The sequence below is a fragment of the Aureobasidium subglaciale genome (genome assembly GCF_000721755.1).
Source record: "Aureobasidium subglaciale EXF-2481 unplaced genomic scaffold scaffold_0, whole genome shotgun sequence".
Classification (NCBI taxonomy): domain Eukaryota; kingdom Fungi; phylum Ascomycota; class Dothideomycetes; order Dothideales; family Saccotheciaceae; genus Aureobasidium; species Aureobasidium subglaciale.
The window spans coordinates 1,721,547-1,742,202 of record NW_013566995.1 but is presented as its reverse complement, the minus strand read 5'-3'; the positions used below and the strand labels follow the sequence as shown (position 1 = coordinate 1,742,202).

Genomic DNA, 20,656 nt, shown 5'->3' with positions numbered 1-20,656 from the left:
GCCTCACCCCCACTTTCACACAAGCTATACATTTTAAGTCCCGCAAGGTCCCTGTTACGAGCGAAAAACAAAGCCGTGGTGGTGTAGTTTAACACACCCGTGGTCTCAACACGTGCGTGGTCATTCGTCGTTACTCAACGTCGTGTCAGTCTAGATCCGACGAGGTCGCGGGTTCAATTCCTGCTAACGGTGCTTTCGTTTTGAAGCGGTTACTCGATCAACTCTTCTCTTTTTTTTATACCTTATCACGGCAGGAGTGGGTTTCGCGAGGCAAAGCTGTAGAAAGGCAAGGTGATTTTTTGTAATGACATGATTGGTCAAGGAGAAATGTCGAAGTTTGTGCTCTCAGCGGAAGATTACATCAACTAGAAATATATCGTGCCTTTTTACAGCCCATGTATTTTGGCACAAGCACAGAAGAGAGAGATGGGGGAAAGAAGGTCGAATTGAACCACCATAATACACATTAACGATTCCTTCTCTCTATATATATACATCGCAGGAAACAACTTGACACACACAAAAAGAAATCTTAGAAGAACCCGCCACGAGGCACAGCACAAAAAACACCAACAACAACACAAGAAGCCAAAAACGCACCCAACAAACTCTGTATGAAGATAGTATCCTGAATCTGTCTCAAAGCCGGCTCCTGGATCCAAACTTCACGATCGAGAATCTTGCGAAGAACATTTCTCTTTTCGTATTTGCTGACCCACGGTTCGTCTTCATAGCTACCCGTAGTGTGAGGATTGATCAATGAACTTTGAGAGCCGGTTTTTGAGGATTCGTCTTCAGGGTCGGCGAAGAGTTCCCAGGGGCGGAGATGGCGGTGGTGCATTCCGTGGAGGACTACACACATGCCCTTCCATGCGGCTATGAGTGTCGATATACCTAGCATTAAAGCGATGATGGGTAGGACACGCCACGCACGGCCAGCAGAGCTTAGAGTGATGAGGATTTCTGCGAGGATACCGAGGAGGATTAGAGAGATGCCTAGTCCACGGGCGAAGATGACACGAGGGCGATTGCCATTACAGATGGCCCAACGGATAAAGTTGGGATGGGCTTGACGGCGAAGTGAGTATTCGGCGCTAGTGAATGCAGCGCGGAGAGCAGAAGGATGAGTTGTGTGTTGAAGAGCATGGAGGACGGCACTGCGTTCACGACCTGAGAGGTTGAGCTGACGCGAGCCATCAACGGCGATGAAGATTGTAATTATTCGTGTCATCTCCTCACGGAATGGTTGTGCAGTGACTTGATAAAAGTGTCAGCTATTGTCCTCCTATAAAGATGAATCTTAGGTACTTACAAGGCTTCCACTTTATGCCAGCGTCACCAAGGGCTTCGTCAGCCTTGCGATGGAAATCTGATCTGCTAGAAACAGGTCTCTCATCGCTGGTGTAAGACGAATCAAACTCGGAAAAAGTAGGTGACACAGGAGCCTTCATCATCATCTCAGGTGAGTCGCTAGCAGGATCATTGAAGGGATCACGTTTCTCCGCGTGCAGAGGCACTGTGTCGGCAAAGTCAGTTCCCTGGAGAACGGTAGCAATCTCTGTAGGAGCCCTCTTGCGACGAGCCGGACGAGCAGTTTCAGCATCCATCTGAGCAGCACTCCATTCCGGCGACAAAGCTTTCTCAGAAGCTGGCAAATTATCGAAGCGCTCAACGTAGTCCTTGTACCAGAGGTAGAATTGTAAGTTCTCGGCGCTGTGTTCAATGTACTTGAGATAGTTCATAAAGTCTCGAGTAGTACATGGCTAGAGGGCCAGAGTCAGAACTGATGCCCACGTGTTTGCGGATACAATGATACATACTGGACAGGTACCACCAGCTATGATTCGATCAAAAGACAGTGCCTCCGGAATACCTCTGATAGAACCCGAGGTCCCAGAGTGGTGTGATCCTTCGCTGGATACTCTTTGCTCGTTCGACGATGCGAGTGAAGAGCCATCAGAAACCCGGTTTGGGCGTCGGTAGCTGAGAGAGTACACCATCTTGTATTGATAGAGTGAGTGTTTTTGTCCTGGCTTGAGAGAATAACAGATCACTCAAGAAGTCGTCTTCGGGCTTCAGGAACGCTTAGCGGAAGCGGATGGGATAGGCAGGTGCAGATGACCTTCTTAAAGATCCCGCAGATGTCAACCTATGCAGTGACAGATAGTCCCGATGGGCAACACTCGAGTTTGATCGTCGTTCCGCAGTCAGGTACAGCGAGATACAATGAAGATCGTGGATGTAAAGATGGCAGGCATACTTTTATTGTACTTGCAGTACCCATGCCAGAAAAGAGATACAAGGGTCCTGCCTACACTTACGGTCGAATAGACGAACGCCACAGAGAGTAGTCTGGCTCCGCACCTTGCCAGAGCATGCTGACTGGTCAATGGGGCTGAAGTCTATCTTACCTTGCCGTTGCTCTTAGCTCGGCAGACATGTGCCATTGCCGTGAGAGGTAATGTACGAGCTTCTCCGTACTGCACAACAGATGGACCATGCTTCTGAGACGGTGCGTATCTGGTCTGTTGAGCGTTGCATTGCCGCGTGTCGTGAACTCTAGTCTGAGGTCTCGACGACGTCGACGACAAGACATCAGCTTAACACGCGATGCCACGAGTTGACGATCGCGCACGCGTGCTCAGCTCTGCGGATGCGATATCGCCATGCGATGTATCTGCGTATCCCAGACACCCAGCCAGCCAAAGAGCGGCGACTACGTCGTCTCGCAGGAATTGCCGAAGGATGGAGGACGGATGACGATCGATTCAATGGTTCACGGCAGCTAGTAGACTTGCGGACCTGGAAGCAGCGTTTACCTATTCCGGTAAGGATTCAGCCAGAACTATCGAGTGGCCCTTCCAAAGGAATTGCGACACGATGGAGACATGGATTAATAGCAGCGGTTGTGCGCTACAGCATATCGCACAGAAAACATGTCCTGTCAGATTGTCCAGGACGGAAGATATGAAAGCAGCCGAGGTGGTTGTATTTGAGCTGATCCGGTTGTACATGCGCGTTTAGAGAAGCACGCACAAACCACATGCTCCGAACATCCGGATCTCGGTTCCAGGGTGTCGATCAATCTACAGCGATCTGTAAAGTGGGTATGGCTGGCATACGACCTCCCCGTGTACAGAATACTGTCACGCTCTCATCAATGATCAAATTGGAACAACGAAGAGCTGTGGAAATGCACAGACACGTTGCGCATCTATGAGTCTAGCGCAGGGAGTCGATGACACGGAATATCTCGATGACATTGCTGCAAATTAAGAAATCATCGCGCTATGAGGCAGCTCTAGGTGTGACCGTGTTTCGCATGCGAGGACGAAGTTCGGTACTTCCGACAAGCGGCACAAAACGGACACCTGAAATCACAGTGGTTTAGGATCCGAGAACCTTACACGCGATCGCATCCTGGTTCAAATCTGGAGTCTCTCGATTGCTTACTACAGTTGATTGATAGTAGTTTTACCACCAAATTAGCAGCAGCGACTATTTTTTCCAACAGAGTATCTTATGGAGGTATTCGTAGCTTAGGAAGGATGGGCTGATACATCGAGCGAGTATTATAAATGTCGTTTGCACCCAGAGTACGCGAAGTCGAAACCCGACCAGGGTGTCATCCACATCAACATCAACATGGAAGATGCAAAGACATGGAACAATCAAAAGAGACAAGAAACAAAGCTCAATTCAAGAAAAAGTGGCTCAAAAATCATCAATGCTCTTCTCAATCATTCCAAGAACCCATTCGTTACAAGGAAAAGGCAACTCCTACAATCGCCGTGCTCTGCCCTATCCATGAAGAAAACCACCCACAGTCATAAAGTAAACTATCCATCTACCCGCGCTTATCCAACACGCGACTCAAACCCCTCAATCTCTCAAGCGCGTCAACCTGTCCAGAAGCGCCCTGACTCCTCTCCCTAACACTCTTATCCCTCTCTTCCAGCTTTTCTGCTCCAACACTCAATACATGATCGGCGAGCTTTTGCGCACAGGCTCTGTATTGTTCGAGTTTATGCGCTCCGTCTGCTAGCTTGTCGATTTTGAATTCGAGTGTCGAGGTTATTGTGCCGATGCGTGTTTTTGTGGCTTCTAGCGTTGTTGCGGGTGTGGTGGAGGTAGGTTCTGAGGAATTGAGGGAGATGCCTGAGAGGAGGGTTTGGAGGAGGTCGGCTTGTGAGGGGTCGAGAAGGGTAGGGTCGATGGAGTGTGGTGATATATCGAGGGGCGTTTGTGATGGTGCTTCGGCTTCTGTGGTCGACGCTGGGAGTTTCGGCGGTGATGTCGAGGGCAAGAGTTCGTCCCATGCTCGCTTCTCCTCTTGTAGTCTTGAGACTTTGTCAGCAAATGGGTCTCACTCGATCGCAATCAGGGGTACAAGTGACATACCGTGCAAGTTCTGCCTCTAGCTGCTGCAGTTTCTCGGCATTTTGTATATTTCTCGGATTTGGCTTCTTGACCAGAACAGTTGGCGCTGTATCTTCTCTGTCATACCAGTAACTCAGATTGTTCCGCGAGCTGAATTCATTGAGCAACTCCTCCTGGATCACCCTCGCTGCAAGACACACATTAGCGCTCGCTTGAGTTCAGGGTGTGCAAACCAACATACCCGCATGCATTGCAGCCGTCTCTGCCGCGTCCATCTGGCCACCAACGCTCTTCTCGGGCAATGCGCGATGGCCACACCACATGAGCAGTTGTCGCATTCGTTTCGGCTCGACCAGATCCTGCGAAATGTGTTTGTAGAACTCGTCCGTTTCGACCTGGCTATGTGGTACCGCTGTATCCACAGAATCATCCCAGTCAGCTTTGTCAATCTTCAATATGTGATTTTCGTCGTCGTCCCGAGGCAGCTTGTCCTGATCTTGTCGCAAGTCGAGTTCCGCATGCTTGGAGTCGGATTCCTCGCTTCTTGAAGCTTCGATGTTGAATTCGAAGCCTGCTGTAATGCGCGCGCAAAATCACAATGTCAGGGGATGTATTCAACCCAAGGCAAAGGAAGCAGAACAGATGACTATGACAATATTCGAGGGAAAGGGAGCAGGAAATCAACGTACCACGTGAGCTGCCTGCTTCGATCAAAGATGAAGCTCTCCGTCCTCTCATTCCCGAAGAACTTCGCCTTGACTTCTCAGCACTCAATTTGCGCATCTCCTTGTTGCGACGCAGAACAGGTGTTTCTCCAAAAGGTAGTGGGATCTTTGCTGGACCACGTTTCTTGTGTATCGTCAGCTCGCCCTGATCCACGGCTGGACTGTTGTCTGCTGCTGGCGCGACATTTTCCTCATTCGCTGATGCCGGCGCTGTTGCCGGGGGCGGCGTCGCAGGCTGCGTGTGCTGTAATTGCGACTCGGCAGCTGGTTTCGATATCGTAGGTGCTTGGCCTTGAATCGGACTATTGCCAGACAAGCGCTTGGAACGTCGTCGCGGGGTCGGTTCAGGAGTCGTGGGTAACGTCTTTCTGGCCTTCTTCCTCGGAGGTTGTGTAGCTCCTATCGGCGCGTTCTCGTCGTTCGGTGGTGCTTGTTGCTGTTGTACAGGTTGAACTTCTGGAGCGGGCGCAGAAGCTCCAGCTATTGCTTCTGGCTCCAGTGCTACATCTGGTGTCTTTGCCTTACCCTTCTTAGAGCCTAGGCGCGTGAAAGTAAAGTCGTCATCCTTATCGTCATATGCTAATCGCATGCGCATCAGCATCTGCGCGTCTCTATGTGTGTAGAACCCAGAACTCACACTTCTTGACCTTCTTCACCGCGTTTTGCGACGCGTTTCTCGAGCTTGCTGTGGCAGGAGCCTTTGGCTTTTTCGAGGGCGGCGCATCTTCATCCGGGTCGTTGTGATGGCGGAGACTTTTTCTCTTGATTCCGTTTGTTTGTGCGCCGGTCATGCTAAGATTGTGTAGAGGGTTGCGCGTGACAATGGCGGCCGTCATTGAAAGTCGTCGTGCTTTTTGGTGTGCGTCAAGTGGCGCGAATGCGCATCGCCTGTCGTTCTATGACGGGATAAAGGAGAATTGATAGTTGTTGGTTTTGTTGAGAATGGCAGCGATCGACTCAAGTATACGCGTTTGCTGGGGATGATGGTCGTCGTCGGCGTGTGTGTCTGACGTTCTGGTGCTTGTATTGATCAAGAAAGCCCCGGCGACCCGCCAAATGTAAACATGCCAAACTGGCCCGACACGCCAAGACAGGCCGACATCTCCTCTTTCCGAGCTATGACCATCTCTCTCACGTGCAATCATACATACAATTCACATGTCGATACAGTGAAGGCAAGATTGTCCAAAAATACTCTCAGTCGTTGATCTAGGTATGTGCTACCTCTCTGTTTGTAACATATGCATCAATGCGCTTCTTCCCATATTTACAACAAGAACAATGATTTTCTGTGCTTCTCCCCCTCGACCTCTTCTTACTGTATGTCGGCCGCCGATGGCAGCCCAGGTATTCCTCCTGAGCTGGGTGCAAAACTGCCTTCGATCCTGCGTTTGGCTTCTTGCTTCTCAGCCATGCTTGGGTTCTCCTTGCGCATGTCTGGCATATGAGGTGCCTCATTAGGACTGTGTCCGATTGACATGCCGACGCGGACCTATGGTATGAACGTTAGGGACTACTGTAGATATTGACTGTTGTGTTCGCTTGACTTACCAATGTCTCGAGAGCTCCATTAGAGTTGTCGATCAGATCATCATCGAACATCATCTTTCCAGGCTCAAACAGCAGCAATATTGTGCTGCCACCAAACTTGAAGTATCCCAGCTCTTCTGCACGGGAGACCTTCTCTCCTGCCTTTCGCGTGATGACTGTACTGCCAACCATCATGGCTCCAACACAAATCACCATCACACGACCATGCTTGGTACTGTCAATCGGTACCACTACTCTGACGTTCTCGCCATATACATCGAGCGCACTTCGGATAGCCATGGGGTTGACAGTGTAGTACTCGCCGTCAATGAGTTTGGGCTCGAGCATCGTACCATCCACCGGAATGTGGAAACGATGATAATCTTGCGGTGCCAGTCGGAAAATACCCAGAGCACCGCCAGCATATCGCTTGGCATCCTCGGGGTATGCATTGCCCAGTAGTCGCTCGACCGAGAATTCTCGTCCCTTGACCCACACGCGCTGAGCTTCGCTGATTTGGTTGAACACAACTGTCCGGCAGTCTGCTGGTGATACAACGATTTCCGGACGGTCTGCTGCTGAACAAGGTCTGGCGTCAGGCTTCAGCTTGCGGTAGAAGAACTCGTTGAAGCTCTTGAACTCTGACGTCTTCAGGAGAACCTCAGACATGTCTAGCTGATGGAAGTTGATGAAACCAGGGACCTGTGCCGCTGAAGCAGGATCGTCGTACTTGCGGCCTTGCTTGAAGGACAGAGATCGAAGGAGCTTGCGAATTCTCTTCTTCTCCATGTCTCTGCTCTTGAGACCTCGATAGAGTAGTCGGATTCCCAGTTTCACGTATACGCTCATTCTCTCCTCGTTGATCTGTCCAGTGATACGGTCTTGGACAAGAATATTGGCACTGTTAGCTCCAATCTTGTAGCCGCCGTATCCAATCTTGGTGATGACCTTGCTATACCATTTCCTTTGTGCTTGACTGCTTGTAACGAAGCCGCCCATGACAATGTTATTGACTGCACGCCAATCTTGTGAGGCACAAGTAGCAACGTGGGTGATGATGTCGGCTTCGGAGTTCTTCTTGTCCAGGCGAGGCTGATGGCAGATAGGGCACTCCTTGATCTCGACGACATGTTCTTCTCCCTTCTCTTCATCCGCAAGGTCATCATATGGCAATGCACCCTCTCCGTCTCCTGATAGATCCTGGACTTCAAGTGCTGGAATGACGGAAGTTTGGGAGCGGTTGTTCAACGGTGTTCCTTGACTTGAGCTGTCGTCAGATCGCACCAGATTGTCAGACGAGTCGCTCCCATTCGCGGAGGTCAGTTTCGAAGTACTTGTTTCCGAGATATGCAGCTTCCCCTGGATGGTATCCGAGAGAGTGGCCTTCTTCTGGTACTTCATGAGCTGATCTTCTAGGCACCTCACTGCCTGATCCATGGTCAAGACCTCTTCTCCACCATTCTCAGTCGCGAAACGTCTGAACCAAGAGCTGATAGTATCCTCGTGCAACGTCGAACCAAGAGTGTCAAGCATAGTAGTGATTTCAACCTTGTCAAGACTGCCAGTATCGTCAGCGTCGTAATGCTTCAGCATGGCACGCCAGAATTGTTGACGGAGAGCCTGGTAAGGCAAGTATTTAACTCTGATGTGAACGATGGGATTGTGTTTGTCCTCCCATCTGTCCTTGTTCTTCAACTGCAGGGGAATGGCATAGTACTTAAGATCCGGATCCTCGATACCATCATGGTCCACATTCACTGCCGGGACACTGCCAGGTTCAGCCATGTATGGGTTGCTAGTGACGTGCTGCAGATCTTCACGTGAGTCGATAGCGTTAAACGAGTCACCCGAGTCCTCCTTGCGTAATGTTGGCCTGTGGTTTTGGCTTGTGTTTGAAGAAGTTCTAGAGAGCCTGTTGAGATCCTTGGCCGATGCGTTACGAGACGAGCGACTAAGCGTCTGGCTTGATTGCGAGCGGGAAGAATTCAGGCGGAACCGTGATCGTCTGTATTCGTTGTTGGGTGTCACACCAGCATCCGGAATCTCAGGACAGAAGTATAAACCAGTCTCCGGGTCGGCTTCTGGTTGTACAGCTCTGGCTCTCTCCAAGGAAAAAGTGGCAGCACCCACGAAATCGTTTCCAGACAGCTTGTCTCTGTCAATGACAGTGAGGTTAAGCGAGTAGTTGACTTCATGTCTTAGGACCTGGAAGACGAGCTTCTCCTCATACACAGGATTGAGATTGTGCCGGACGACACGGGTTCTGTATGTCTTCTTGCCCAAAGAACTGACCACGAAGGGATCCATGTCAAAGGAAGTGCGTGTCACGTTGCGTTCCGGAGGCAAGTCTGTCACCTTCTGAATCTCAACAAAGAGGACGCCTGCAACTGCACTCATTCCGTTGAATTCGTAGGCTCTCAGCTTAGTCTTTCGCTTGAGACGAGCAAGTCTGTGTCTCTTCTTTCTCTTCTCTGATTGTTCAGGACTGCCAGAATCGTCGTCGTCTTCATCGTCGTCATCGTCTCCGGATTCAGCTGCTTCGGCGAGTGCGTCGAGATCCTCGTCTCCTTCGGCAGGGTCTTCGAGAGCGACGACGCCGTAGAACTTCTGGAGGGTCTGTTGAGGGGTAGCGTTGGGATTGACAGGGTCGAAGACGGAGAACTTCAAGAGCACCTCGCCCGAGGCATGGCTCTTCTTGCGGCCGGATTTTCTAGATTCGAGCTTGTACCATTTGGGCTGCGTGTGGTGTTAGCCAAGATTCATGTCGAGATGGAGGGGAGTGTGTAGTGCTTGCCTCCTGAACGGTATGTGCATTGGTAAAGATATCCTCAAGGGCGACATCAAACTCTCCCATGTAGTCTTTGCTAAAGCGGTCTTTGTCCCAGCATACAGCTTCGAGGAGTAGACTGGAGATGCCTGAGATGGGCAGATCAAAGGTTTGGTTCCATTTCGGGTTCAATGTCTTGTCGATGACCGACGTGGCCTCACGAGCATCTCCTAGTGTGATGACTAGGTACTGTAGTGCCAGTCAGTGGCAGGTCCTTCGAGGGGAGGAGCGAAGTGGCTGCTTACGGGATCGCTGGTGCCGTTCTTGTCCTTGGGAGCGAGGTTGCGGCCCTGAAAGCGGTGGGTCAGCTTGATGCGGGCAGATTGATCAACAGGCCAGACATACCTCGAGCACTTGCACCCTCAGGACTAGATTGAAAGCCTTGTGATCGCCTTGCTCCTCGGCCTTCCGCTTGGGGCTCACGGCTCGACTATTGGTCTGGCTGTCGGATGTCGACTTGACCGAGTTGGTGCTCTTGAAGCGGTGCAGCGACAGATGCGGCGACAATCGTGGTCGAGGCATTGCGGACGAGTAATGTGATGATTATGATGCGGCCAGCGCAGCGCCTGCACGTGGCAATGATCAGGGGTGCAAGCAAACAAGAGGGAAGATGCAGTTGCCGCTGTCAGCAGCGTCTGGGAGATGATGGAATGCCCGTTAAGCTTCTCTCTATAAATACGAGCGTTGGATGCGAGCAACTGCGGGGGACGCCCGTGTCTTGCAACGAGCGAGATTAAAACAACTTCGACGACGTGTTTCGACTGTCGTTGCCTTAATATCGAATGCAGGCCAAGACTGACATCGGACGTCCAGCTCTGTTTAGCCAACTCCGACTCCTTCAGCCTCTTTGTCACACGCTGTGTTGCTATTCATGTGGACAAAAGAACGACACGGCCACGCGAACGAACCACTGCCCCTCGTGCTGTCGTGGCCTGGCCCTGGAAAGTCTGAAGTCTGTCTCCTTCCGCGCTTCTCCGCCTCGGCTGCCCTGCCGCCTTGAAACTCTACATGAGTACGTCAGCTTGTTGCACAACTCTGAACAAGAGCCGCATAAGTCATCTACTTTTGGTACCTCAGCAACTCCTGCCGCTTTCCGCGGAACAAAGATCATGATCAACCTGTCAAACCAACAATTTACCCAACATGGCATTCAACATGGCACTCTTCTTGCAGACTGTAAACGATGCCGGATTTGTCCTGTTCTAATAACAGTAGGTATGCAATTTGGTATTCTAAGTAAGACGAAGACGCCGCTGCTGGCATTAGAGTGCATCAAACAAATATATTATCCCCCAGTGTAATGCAAAAAAAAACACCTCACATCCATGGCCAAACGATGCAATATCTCGACGTGAGAGAAACAAAACTCATAAAAAACATGTCGTTTAAGCCTTAACCTGCTCGGTGAAGGTCTCGGGCCAGATGAACATCTTCTCGTCTCTCGGTGTCATAGCAGCGAATGTAGGAATAGCCCTCTTGGAGCTGACACGACGCCACATGTTGGCGCGAGGGTTGAAGTTGCTGGGAAGTCCCTCGCCCTTTGTCTTTTCGTCGTCGATCTTGGCAATCTTGATGACTTCCTTTTGGATGTCGGCAAAGGTGTCGAAGGGAATGTAGGGGAGCTTATTCTCAATGCAGTACTCCTCGAGGCGGAGACCACGACGGGCGAAAAGGACGTCTGAGTGGCGGGCGGCAGGCAAATCGGAAACACCATCACCAATGAAGATGATCATGGGGATGGTGCCGTCGTCGCTCTCCAATTGTGCAACCTCCTTGTACTCGTTGATTGACAACTCCTTGTCGTGACCAAGCTCGTTGTCGTGGCGCCACTTGACCTTCCACGAACTCCCATCTTCTGAGATCTCGGCCTCGTTGGCGACTATGTCGATGTTGGCAGCAGCCTCCTCTCCCAAGAAGTGGTCGAGAACACTGCGAAGAACAGGCTTCAATCCGGCGGAAATGACGTTGAAGGGAATCTTGTTGTTCAAGCAGAACTGGTGGAAGTTCTTGAACTCGGGATCGATGTTCAGACCATCCTTCATGGCCTCGAAGCCGTCGGCGAAGGGGACGTTCAGGGATCCCCACATCTCCTCAGAGACATCACGGAAGGAACGCTCTCCAGACTTGATCTGCTGGTCGAGCAGCTCACGCTTGTCGGTACCACATCCAAAAGCGTTGAACAGGATGTGACCTGTGTCCTCCATGAAGATGGTGCCATCGAAGTCTGAAGGGCAACCGAGTCAGCAATGCCCTCCTCCAGCGGTATATAGAACAACCTACCTGAGAAACAGACAATCTTGCGCTTGGTGTTGAGCGGAGCGGTGCTGACAGTCTTGTTGCCAGACATGGTTGCTTGAGGAACCCTGAGGGAAGCGGCGGTAGTAGACATTTTTGTTGAAGACAAGCAGAAAGAATGGGCAGTGATGCTGTATTAATAAACCGCTGGTGGAAAAATGTGGAACACTATGTCACTTTTCGAGAGAAACAACGTCAACAAACCAAGAACCTTTTGAGAGAGGGCACAATCACCACTCTTATAGAAATCATCGATCTCCAATCGGTAGCTCACAGCGAAACAATAGGACGCCCTTCCCCGAATCGAGACTAGACAATCTAGCATCATCACTCACCCACGGGGTGTGGGACCAAAAAGAGCGGGTTGAGAACTGTCTCGCTCGCACGGTTGGGACTTTTCTTCCCTACCGCATGTCCTCAGCTAAAACCACAAAAAGCGTACTCGATGCGGCTTAAAAGAAAGCTTGTAAGGAAACGGGGAAGTGGCTTTCGCGATACCTATGCTGGCAACAGGGCCAATGATTGGTCCCACGCATTCAGATAACAAGCATCGCCGCAGCACATTCGTTAGCGGTCAAGAAGTCCCATCTCCCGCATACGTCGGTGGCAACAAACCGCGCATGTGAAAAGGCGACATAGTGTGCAGCGTAAAGGGCGTGCAGGAGCCGCCAAAAGAATGATTTTACGTTGAGCTTTCTCGCTTGATTCCGATCTTGATGGCAACAAAGTGTGGCAGTACAAGAAGAAAACGTGGTGGCCAAGGGCACTTTTTTCTTCCGAGGGGGTGCAAAGCCTAAAATCGTGATGGAGAAGTTGGCGGAAGCAGGAGCGGTGATTTGTGAAATTTGGAAGATCGAGATCTTGAGATTGTTCTTTTACCGCTTTGTGCTACTTGTATCGTGGTGGGGTCTTGAGGACAGCTGAATCACAGACTTGACCATCACCTTCTCTCACATCTGTATCCATGCACAAAGTCATCGGATGCATCAGAACCTCTCACGCTCATGAAGACCCCAGAAGAAAGATCACCATGGTCAAAAGGTACCGCAAAACTTCCCCTGTTGATCGATCCGGGGCTGCGCTCACCGGGGACCCCAAAGCCGCAAGATTTCCAACGACGTCACTCACCAAATTCCCTCTTGTTCCTTTCCGTTGCCCACAGACCCAGTGGAAACGTGCCGTTATCTTCCCTTTGCCAACAGCACATCTGCTCTTTCCCCGATCTTCTCCATAGGCGACGGCATGCAAGCCCGGTAATTCGCGAAAACGGGCTTCTGTCTTTCCATCTATAATCTCGCATCTTGTGATGAGCTTCATGTTGTTCGCTATGCAGAAATAAACTGTCATGCAAGGGGAAAAGAAAAAGTAAACGACCTGTTCATGCATCAAATCACTCGCGAGAACCAGGTTTTGCGTACCCAAAAAAAAAAGTGAACATGTCGTGCAGGTTGAAAGAGCTGCAAGATTGCATCGGTTTGTTCTTGGCTCGCGACGACTCGACTCGAGGTTACTGACTTGTTAAAAAGTGGATATCTTTATCCTTTCTCATCGTGAGATCGTGCTGTGGGTTGGGATTAAGAAAGGAGCATAGATCTATGTCCATTTCTTACATTGCAGCATCTTGGAAAGTAAACTTTAGCCGTACTGGGCTTATACAAGTATAGACCTTTAACTGTCTATTAGTGGTGTTTAGGTGTAGGCTTATGGCTTGATTTGTTAGAAGAGGCTGTCCTACAACATTCGAGTCAAGTACTCGTCTACAGAGCCAGCCTACTTACTACTTAGACACACAAAATCACGTGCAAGCATTCAGTCTAGTCCGACGCTTTTGAAAAAGAAAAGAGGTTCAATTATATATACTATGAGTAGACAGGGGCGAACACAAGGGAATCATGCAATGAGTAAAAGGATGAAAGAAGAAAAAACGAGAGAGAGCAGAGAAAGGAGGCACGGGAAGTCGCAGTGTGGTGAGCGCGAAAACAGACGAAGAAAAGACGACGACATCCCATCCCTCCTTGAATCGTCCCGCAAATCTGTATCTAGGACGCCGCTTTGCCCCAGAAGATGAAAGAGAAAAGAGAAGAACCATTTCCCGAGATCAGGCGGGAGACGATTGGCGCGCGAAGCAGGAAAACGAAAAATCAGAACCAGGCCGCCCACTGTTTTTCTCCCAGCTATAAAAAGAAAGACGAGACCCATCAATTGTCGCATTCGAGATTAGATCGATCCAGAGGCCATTCTGCGAAACCGACTCTTTTTGTGTTGATGTATGAGTGTTTGTTGTATATGTCGGCAGCCCGTCAAAACCACGCGGGCCCAAGCAAATGAAAACAGGTGATGTTTTGGATTTCTCAGATGCAAAATGTGAATGGCCAGTCGCTGAGAAAGAGATCCGGAATATGGAGTCAAGACTGTTGATTCTTGAACTCTGACCAGAGAGGAAAATGGAGGGGAGACAGATGCATCTTTTCTGTCCATCCGTGTCATATTACGCTTAGATAAGACCGGCCAATCTGAGGTTCTCTTGGATGATGATATCTAGGTGAAATGTCAGTAAGTTGTTCATATATAAGTTGCTTTGTTGATAACGTACCGTTGACAGCAGCCATGACGAATCTGATTTGCATAGTGTCTGTGGCACAGGTGAAATGTGTGTAGATCTGCTTGGTCTCGTGCTGGTTCAAGCTGACGAAGCGGTTCAGAATGTAGTCGCAAGCAGCGGCGTAGTCGGCACCTCCTTCGTAGTCAGGGAAGTAGTTCTTCATGGGGCTGACGGGCAGCTTCTCCTTGAATCTATCGATCTTGTTGAGGAAGAGGATGATAGAAGTCTTGACGAACCACCTTGAGTTGCAAATGCTGTCGAACAGAGTCAAGGCTTCTTGCATACGGTTGACGGTCTCATCCTCGAAGAGAAGCTGATCGTATTCTGAGATGGCGACAAGGAAGAGTATGGTTGTGACGTTCTCGAAGCAATGGATCCACTTCTTACGCTCTGAACGCTGACCACCGACATCGAACATGCGGTATGTAAGGTCGCCGATGATGAACGTAGTCTCGGTAATACCGGTGGTCTTGACACGAGAACGGAGGACATCCTGGTCGTTGGGGATGTAGTCAGGCTGGGCAATGCGGTCTATCGAGTCAAAGTAGCTGTTGGCATGGTCAGTGAGGGGACATTGACAGAGGCAAGCAGGCGCATCAACATACTATTTGGCAGAGTCGTTGAGTTGGTATTCTCTTGAGCGCTGGAAGCAGGCCTGGACACCGGGGTCCTTCCAGAGGACCGAGATGGCGTTGCCGACCTCTGGGGGCAGGTTGTCGCCTTCGATCTGTGCGGGTTGCATGAAGATGGTCTGGACGTGGTATTCGGCTCTCTGGTCGTCGAGGGGGAGTTCCAGCGACTCCATGGCCTCGAGGATGACGCGCATGGATTGCACAGTGTTACTGAAGATGATCTCCTTGAAGGACTCTCTCTCATCGCGGGAGTAGCCACCCTCGTGGATAAGCTTCATCTGTTTCAGGATGGTCGACTTTCCGGATTCACCAGCACCTGTAGTGGTTGTGTCAGCAGACGTGCTATGCAGCTGTCGAAGAAGGAGACGACGAACCGAGCAACAGCATCTTGATCTCATTTCTCTGCAACATGCGGTCCTTCTTCAATTGGTTCTCAATCTCCTCGTTTCTCTGCTTGCCCTCCTTATCTTCGGTGCTCATACCACAACCCATTTTGGCGGTAGTTGAGTAGTTCTGACGGTAACGGTATTCAAGTGTTGGCGATTGCCGGGATGTAGAGAGGGAAACGCGTAGATGCAATTACAAGAGGTACTGTGAGACGTGTCAGCATGCGTCGCACCAACGAGGTTGTGAGTGGTACATGAGGCTGGTGAAGTTTTGAATGCAGTGAACGCAGATGGGGAGGAAGACGCAAAGAACAGCGAGCGAATAGTGAAAGGCTTGGGAGCGACAAATGGCGGCGCGAACAGCGAATGAAAAGGAGAGTTCGCCGTGTTGGAGCTTTGGCAGTGTCTGTGGCTGGGCCTTGACGACCAAGGCGAGGGCCGCAGGGTACAAAGGCGATCGCTCGACGCAGACAAGCGAATCGACAGATCAAGGTGACGGAAATAGAGAGCGTCGTGCAGGCAAGGGAAGGAAAGATCTGAGTGGGTACCGACCTGAAGGTGCGACAGCGGGGCGAGTCTGACAAGGAGAGTGAAGCTGCGCGGAGCCGTATGCTGCTCTGGTGGACGAGCAGGGAATTGTGATAGTACTGTACGTGGAATTGGGAGAAGAGATGGATGTCGGTTTGGATAGATCGAAGCGTCGCTGGTCGGCAGGCTAGAGGTGACGGCCAATGAGCAAAAGGCCAACGGTTGGAGCGGGAGCCGAGAGTCGAGTGCAGCAGGGACCGACTAGTTACTTGAAAGCGCAGAAAAGCAGAAACGTAGAAACGTCTTTGGATGCAATTTTCTCAGCGGCTGGCGTGCAGGTACAAGACAAGTCAAGAGGCAAGGAGCGGCGGGGACAAGCAGTCTGCGGTGCGACAAACCTAGAGACAGACAGGACAGACGTTGTTTGCACTGTGCAGAGCCACGAGCAGCGCCGCCGCCAGACCTGCTCTCCAAATCAAAAGGGGCGGCCTGCCGACTTGGGCCGCGGAAAGAAGTTTGGCGCCAAACCCAGCCTCGAGTTGACTCGCGCACTCAAACGCTGATCTGAAGAGTAATCTCATCAAACAATCTATCAAGCCTCTGTCTGCTACACTGGACCTCTCATATGTCTTGCTTTGCTGTCCCACAATACAATCGGCTTCCATCCGCTCTGTCTCGCATCTTTTCGCATCCTCGAGCACCTCTTCCTAACAGCCATTTGACGACTCACCTCGAGAGCTGGCACATTTGATCCGACACTCAGACCACCCCAGTGTAAATTAGTAGAAAGCGCACAGGCTTCGACCTCCACACGCTAACAACTTCCTAACTTAAGGCTGAGGCCCTAAAGTCCGACCTGAGCCTGCCGAAGAGCCCAATCTTCTAGAAAGAGGGACTCGACGAAGAGAAGCCATCGCACAGCTTGAAACGCTCATCGCATGTCCGTCCATCAAGAGTGTAAAGTTTGTTGTCCATGTATGGCTCGTCTATCAAGCCCTCAAATTGTTGCACGTTTGACCGAGGTCACGATTGTCTCTGGAAGCCTGTCTGCGCTGGCTAAACATATCCCACACACACGCACCGTCGGATCGCAAGACCTCTTCGATCCTGTTCACCTAATTATGGCCTCTCTGCGACACCACTCTACTTGATGCGTTTTTCTCTGACACCAAAACATCAATGCCGCTATTGACACTATCAACCGCTTGACTTTGCGTGTCTCTGTCTCTCTCGTCTTCCCATCTAGCTCGCTTGTCCGTCTCCGATGCCCATTGCCCTTCTTTCCACCATTTCCGCGTGGACACCTTCTCTTACAAGCCATGGACAACGGTCGTGCAGGACCCATGAAATACTTACCACTAGAACAGCCAGCCACCAACCGTGCTTCTTGGCCGGAATAGAAGATCCTCGCTTCGTGCATGACTCTTGCTCACGGCCGGCAAATTGCGATGTAATCTTTCGCTGTCCCTCACAGCCTCTCGAGTCTCGACCTCTTCCTCGGTCCGGCCACTCGACCGTGTGAAGTCATGTTGGTGTGCTTAGCTATAGAAGCCTTTCTCACATGGTCGACCACAATAGAAGTGCATCCAAGCATGTTGCTCCCGGCGCAATGCCTGAGCAGATCAACTTCATCGGATCACGCCGCCCATGCGGTTACACTTTTTAGCTGTTAGGGCAGTGATTAGCTATGGGCCGGGCTCGAAGTCAATCGTGTACAAGTCGAGACCTGGGAACCCGGACTTCTCGCTCAAGTTTCATTGAGAACTGCAATTATGATGAAGAAAGGCAAGAAGAGGAGTCTTTGTGGTTGTAAAATAGGTGTGCAAATTTTTGTGCAGTACGAGCTGTTCTACAGCTACAGCCGGCTTGCAAGATAGAAGGTATATACAATAAAGTAATGGGTATCTCCGATATAAAGAAGTATTTTCAAAGCGAACGGAAGAAAAGTAGCGGACAAATGGAGAAGTCCTAAGAAATGTACTTGGTCCGTGGTTTTTGGGTCGTCGTAGAGAAGGGCTGGGACGGAAGGAGATGTACATGGTCGCGTTCAGTCGAGGTCGGAAGTCGTTGCTGGGCTCGTGGGCCTCGTCCAATCTTACATGACCATGAAGCGTGTTGTTCTTCTTTCCATGTTTCTCTTAGGTCCGAGTCCCTCTTGTTGGCGGACCGATGCAAAGGCGTGCTGCTCGCAGTAGACCTTACCAGCAATCTCAAAGTAATCATCGCTCAGCGGTTTGTGACAGTCAATGCAGGTGAAACAGCTAGGATGGAACTTTTGAGTCTGCTGGGTTTCGAGGTATGGTCCCTCAATACCGCGATCGCAATGTGCGCACAGGGAGTTGTTGAGCTCGTGATAGTGATGCTCACAGTATGGGTTGTTGTCGATGACATAGAAGTCAGCAGTCGCAAAAGCCGATTTGCAGGTCTTGCAAACAAAGCAATGCTTGTGGTAGCGACCGGTCAGGCGTCCATCAGCAGCCTTGACAGACTTGCCTTGTATGGGCTCGCTGCAGCCTCTACAGATGTGCTTGGAAGAGGTTCCGGGTCGCTTGGACGATGTGGGTCTGGAGGAAAAGCCATGCTCGGTGGGCGGAGAGGCCATGGGCGTGGATGTTGTTGACATAGGGCTCAAGGGACGCTTGACGTGGAAACCAGGAACCACGGGCGATTCGGGATAGTCAGCCTCGCGGGAAATACGAGGAGTGCCCACGGGGAAATGATTCATCTTCTCGGTTGGACTATCCAGCCTCTCCTCAAACGGAGCTGGAGCTGTCTGGCGCTCAACAACAAAGCTGGGCTTGAAGGCATCGTCCGGGCTGAGGCGATTGATCTGCTTGCTCTTAACTTGCAGGCTGGGCACAAGGAGCGAAGGATCAGAGAGATCACTCAGGGTAGTCGAGAGCATGGAGACGCTTGACGATGCCGAGACGGGTGGACTGATGTCAGACTTGAAGCTTTGTGTAGATGAGGCAGAGGAAGCCGAATCAGAAGGAGCGTGCACGACGGGATGGACATGTTTCTGCAAGTCGGCGGCTGAAGGAAGAGGCGGAAGCGCAGGAGCCACAGCAGTCGAGATGGTAGGGAGCGGAGGGAGGGCAGGTGGGCCAGTGGACGAGGCAGTGGGAAGAGAGGCGCCAGGAGCGCTTTGCGACGGAGCAGAGATGGTGGGTCGTCGCTGCCTCGTAGGCGGTGCCGAGGGACTTCTCAGAACAGAGCCAAGTTCGGGTGATTTGTATGTGGATGGAGGCAGGGGGAATGTGTTTGAGCGAATCGTCATGTTTGATAGCTGCTGCCCTGCAGCCTCCGACTCGCTCTTGAGCATCGCTAGGAAGCCGTCAAGTGGCTCCGGTCGAACAGGGCGCTGGGGGATTGGACGTCCTTCCCGGTTGGTGCCAACGGAAGCAGTCGAAGTCGAAGATAAGGTTGGCGAGGCGGGAACAGGCGAGGGAGGGGAGGCAGGTCTCTCGTAACTGACAGGGGATGCGGACCTGAAGATGGGCGAGGCGGCTCTCTCGGCTGGAGGCTGGTCGATGGTGATGGCAGGAGGCGCCTGAGCACCCACGTTGGACGAAGGTGAGCGAGACGAGTTGCGCGTGGGCGCGTTGAAAGGCCCAGGAGCGATTGTATCTAGTTTGCGTGAAACAATGGCACCTCCATTACCGATGGGGCTTCGAGGGGCGTAGTATGCATCGGGTACCGGGCTCTTTACTCTTGCGGCCGACTTGGATCGTGCGGTAGGGAAGGGTGGGAAGGCACAGTCCATGTTTCCGGTCAGCTCTTGCGATGGCTCACGCGGCAGTCGAGGGCTGGGGCTGGTAGCGCTACGCATTCCCGGCGAGCGACCCGGCCTGCCTGTGAGTGGTGTCAAAGGTGTACGTCGTCCCGAGCTGTTGGAGCTGTCCGGTGACAGCATCTCCTGTCGCGCAGCATACGGCTTGTCTAACCCCTGTCAGTCCATTTGCTCGGGTCTTTCAAGACCTGCGATACATACTCGCTACATTAGGATCGATACGAGGGAGGGGGTTCCTGGCTGGTCTTGAAGGCGGCCTGTCCAGGCTCTGCTCCATAGGCGGCAGCAGGCTTCGCTGCTTCGCCGCCGAAGGAGATGTGATTGGCGGTGAGACTGGTGATGTGGCCGGTGATGTGAATGGCGATATGGTCGGCGACTTTGGCTTCTGCCATGTACTTGAGGGTGCCGGTTCATCCTGCTGTGCTGGACACACGTGCTCGCCCATGGCCGAGATTTTAATCTCTGCACCACAGTCCGAGCATTTGATTGAAGGCAGGATGCTCAATGGCCGCTCGGTCTCCATGGCTGCCAATGGTGGTCGAGTCTAGCTTCGTGTGTTGATTCCAGGTTGCTGTGCTTGCTTCCACCTGAGGAAGAACAAACAGAAAGCGACGGTTCGCTGGATAAGAAAGCGATAAGGGACGACCTTCTTCGAGATCGAGTCCACAGTAGGCGAAACGGTGATGTTGATGCTCTCAAAAGAGAGACTTTGTTTGTATGTGAGTTCCTGATCCGGACCGTTGACAGTTTAGCGGTAGCATCAACAGCACGAGAAAACAATGTAGCCCCTGGCGTCTGCGGCAGAGGTCTCGAAGGCACGCAGTTGGAATTAAATGTCTCGGTGCGAAAAGCGATTAGAATATTAAATGAATGGACGCTCGAATATTAGGAGCCGTAGTAAAGGATAGTGATAGAGATTGGCAAATGATGGAAAATCGCAACAGAAAGGAAAGAAAGAGAG

General features: G+C 51.3%; 7 protein-coding genes across 7 annotated transcripts; 1 reads left to right on the top strand and 6 right to left on the bottom strand.

The window, feature by feature from the left end:
• Nucleotides 1-532: 532 nt before the first annotated feature.
• AUEXF2481DRAFT_25054 (uncharacterized protein) lies at nucleotides 533-2,000 on the bottom strand (the record flags this gene model as incomplete). The annotated part of the gene is made up of 3 exons (XM_013493831.1): nucleotides 533-1,257; nucleotides 1,313-1,763; nucleotides 1,821-2,000. The coding sequence occupies 3 exons, from the start codon at nucleotides 1,998-2,000 to the stop codon at nucleotides 533-535; spliced, it is 1,356 nt and encodes a 451-aa protein (XP_013349285.1).
• A 1,692-nt stretch (nucleotides 2,001-3,692) lies between these two features.
• Nucleotides 3,693-6,169, bottom strand: AUEXF2481DRAFT_35020 (uncharacterized protein). Its single transcript, XM_013493830.1, has 5 exons — nucleotides 5,743-6,169; nucleotides 5,070-5,684; nucleotides 4,622-4,792; nucleotides 4,402-4,567; nucleotides 3,693-4,340 (listed from the first exon to the last, which is right to left on the bottom strand). The coding sequence occupies exons 1-5, from the start codon at nucleotides 5,939-5,941 to the stop codon at nucleotides 3,848-3,850; spliced, it is 1,644 nt and encodes a 547-aa protein (XP_013349284.1). The 5' UTR covers nucleotides 5,942-6,169; the 3' UTR covers nucleotides 3,693-3,847.
• Nucleotides 6,170-6,286: 117 nt separating this feature from the next.
• On the bottom strand, nucleotides 6,287-10,367 carry AUEXF2481DRAFT_35019 (uncharacterized protein). The gene is made up of 5 exons (XM_013493828.1): nucleotides 9,808-10,367; nucleotides 9,708-9,752; nucleotides 9,430-9,651; nucleotides 6,657-9,371; nucleotides 6,287-6,597 (listed from the first exon to the last, which is right to left on the bottom strand). The coding sequence occupies exons 1-5, from the start codon at nucleotides 9,982-9,984 to the stop codon at nucleotides 6,421-6,423; spliced, it is 3,336 nt and encodes a 1,111-aa protein (XP_013349282.1). The 5' UTR covers nucleotides 9,985-10,367; the 3' UTR covers nucleotides 6,287-6,420.
• A 480-nt stretch (nucleotides 10,368-10,847) lies between these two features.
• AUEXF2481DRAFT_661 (uncharacterized protein) lies at nucleotides 10,848-11,851 on the bottom strand (the record flags this gene model as incomplete). The annotated part of the gene is made up of 2 exons (XM_013493723.1): nucleotides 10,848-11,686; nucleotides 11,743-11,851. The coding sequence occupies 2 exons, from the start codon at nucleotides 11,849-11,851 to the stop codon at nucleotides 10,848-10,850; spliced, it is 948 nt and encodes a 315-aa protein (XP_013349177.1).
• A 2,400-nt stretch (nucleotides 11,852-14,251) lies between these two features.
• On the bottom strand, nucleotides 14,252-15,483 carry AUEXF2481DRAFT_45566 (uncharacterized protein; the record flags this gene model as incomplete). The annotated part of the gene is made up of 4 exons (XM_013493827.1): nucleotides 14,252-14,295; nucleotides 14,351-14,907; nucleotides 14,965-15,307; nucleotides 15,366-15,483. The coding sequence occupies 4 exons, from the start codon at nucleotides 15,481-15,483 to the stop codon at nucleotides 14,252-14,254; spliced, it is 1,062 nt and encodes a 353-aa protein (XP_013349281.1).
• A 43-nt stretch (nucleotides 15,484-15,526) lies between these two features.
• Nucleotides 15,527-15,997, top strand: AUEXF2481DRAFT_35017 (uncharacterized protein). Its single transcript, XM_013493826.1, has 2 exons — nucleotides 15,527-15,582; nucleotides 15,632-15,997. The coding sequence occupies exon 2, from the start codon at nucleotides 15,725-15,727 to the stop codon at nucleotides 15,956-15,958; it is 234 nt and encodes a 77-aa protein (XP_013349280.1). The 5' UTR covers nucleotides 15,527-15,582; nucleotides 15,632-15,724; the 3' UTR covers nucleotides 15,959-15,997.
• A 2,003-nt stretch (nucleotides 15,998-18,000) lies between these two features.
• Nucleotides 18,001-20,218, bottom strand: AUEXF2481DRAFT_659 (uncharacterized protein; the record flags this gene model as incomplete). Its single annotated transcript, XM_013493720.1, has 2 exons — nucleotides 18,001-19,844; nucleotides 19,897-20,218. 2 exons carry the CDS (start codon nucleotides 20,216-20,218, stop codon nucleotides 18,001-18,003), a joined length of 2,166 nt encoding a protein of 721 aa, XP_013349174.1.
• Between the last annotated feature and the right edge of the window lie 438 nt (nucleotides 20,219-20,656).

What these genes read in the sequence shown, in the direction of transcription:
- AUEXF2481DRAFT_35020 (XM_013493830.1), bottom strand. Translation starts at nt 5,941, where the DNA reads ATGACGGCCGCCATTGTCACGCGCAACCCTCTACACAATCTTAGCATG. An exon ending in GGTGAAGAAGGTCAAGAAGT is followed by an intron (nt 5,685 to 5,742) that starts GTGAGTTCTGGG and finishes GCATGCGATTAG; the next exon opens with CATATGACGATAAGGATGAC. An exon ending in GACGGCTGCAATGCATGCGG is followed by an intron (nt 4,568 to 4,621) that starts GTATGTTGGTTT and finishes TGTGTCTTGCAG; the next exon opens with CGAGGGTGATCCAGGAGGAG.
- AUEXF2481DRAFT_35019 (XM_013493828.1), bottom strand. Translation starts at nt 9,984, where the DNA reads ATGCCTCGACCACGATTGTCGCCGCATCTGTCGCTGCACCGCTTCAAG. An exon ending in TGAGGGTGCAAGTGCTCGAG is followed by an intron (nt 9,753 to 9,807) that starts GTATGTCTGGCC and finishes CACCGCTTTCAG; the next exon opens with GGCCGCAACCTCGCTCCCAA. An exon ending in ATGCACATACCGTTCAGGAG is followed by an intron (nt 9,372 to 9,429) that starts GCAAGCACTACA and finishes CACCACACGCAG; the next exon opens with CCCAAATGGTACAAGCTCGA.
- AUEXF2481DRAFT_35017 (XM_013493826.1), top strand. Translation starts at nt 15,725, where the DNA reads ATGGCGGCGCGAACAGCGAATGAAAAGGAGAGTTCGCCGTGTTGGAGC.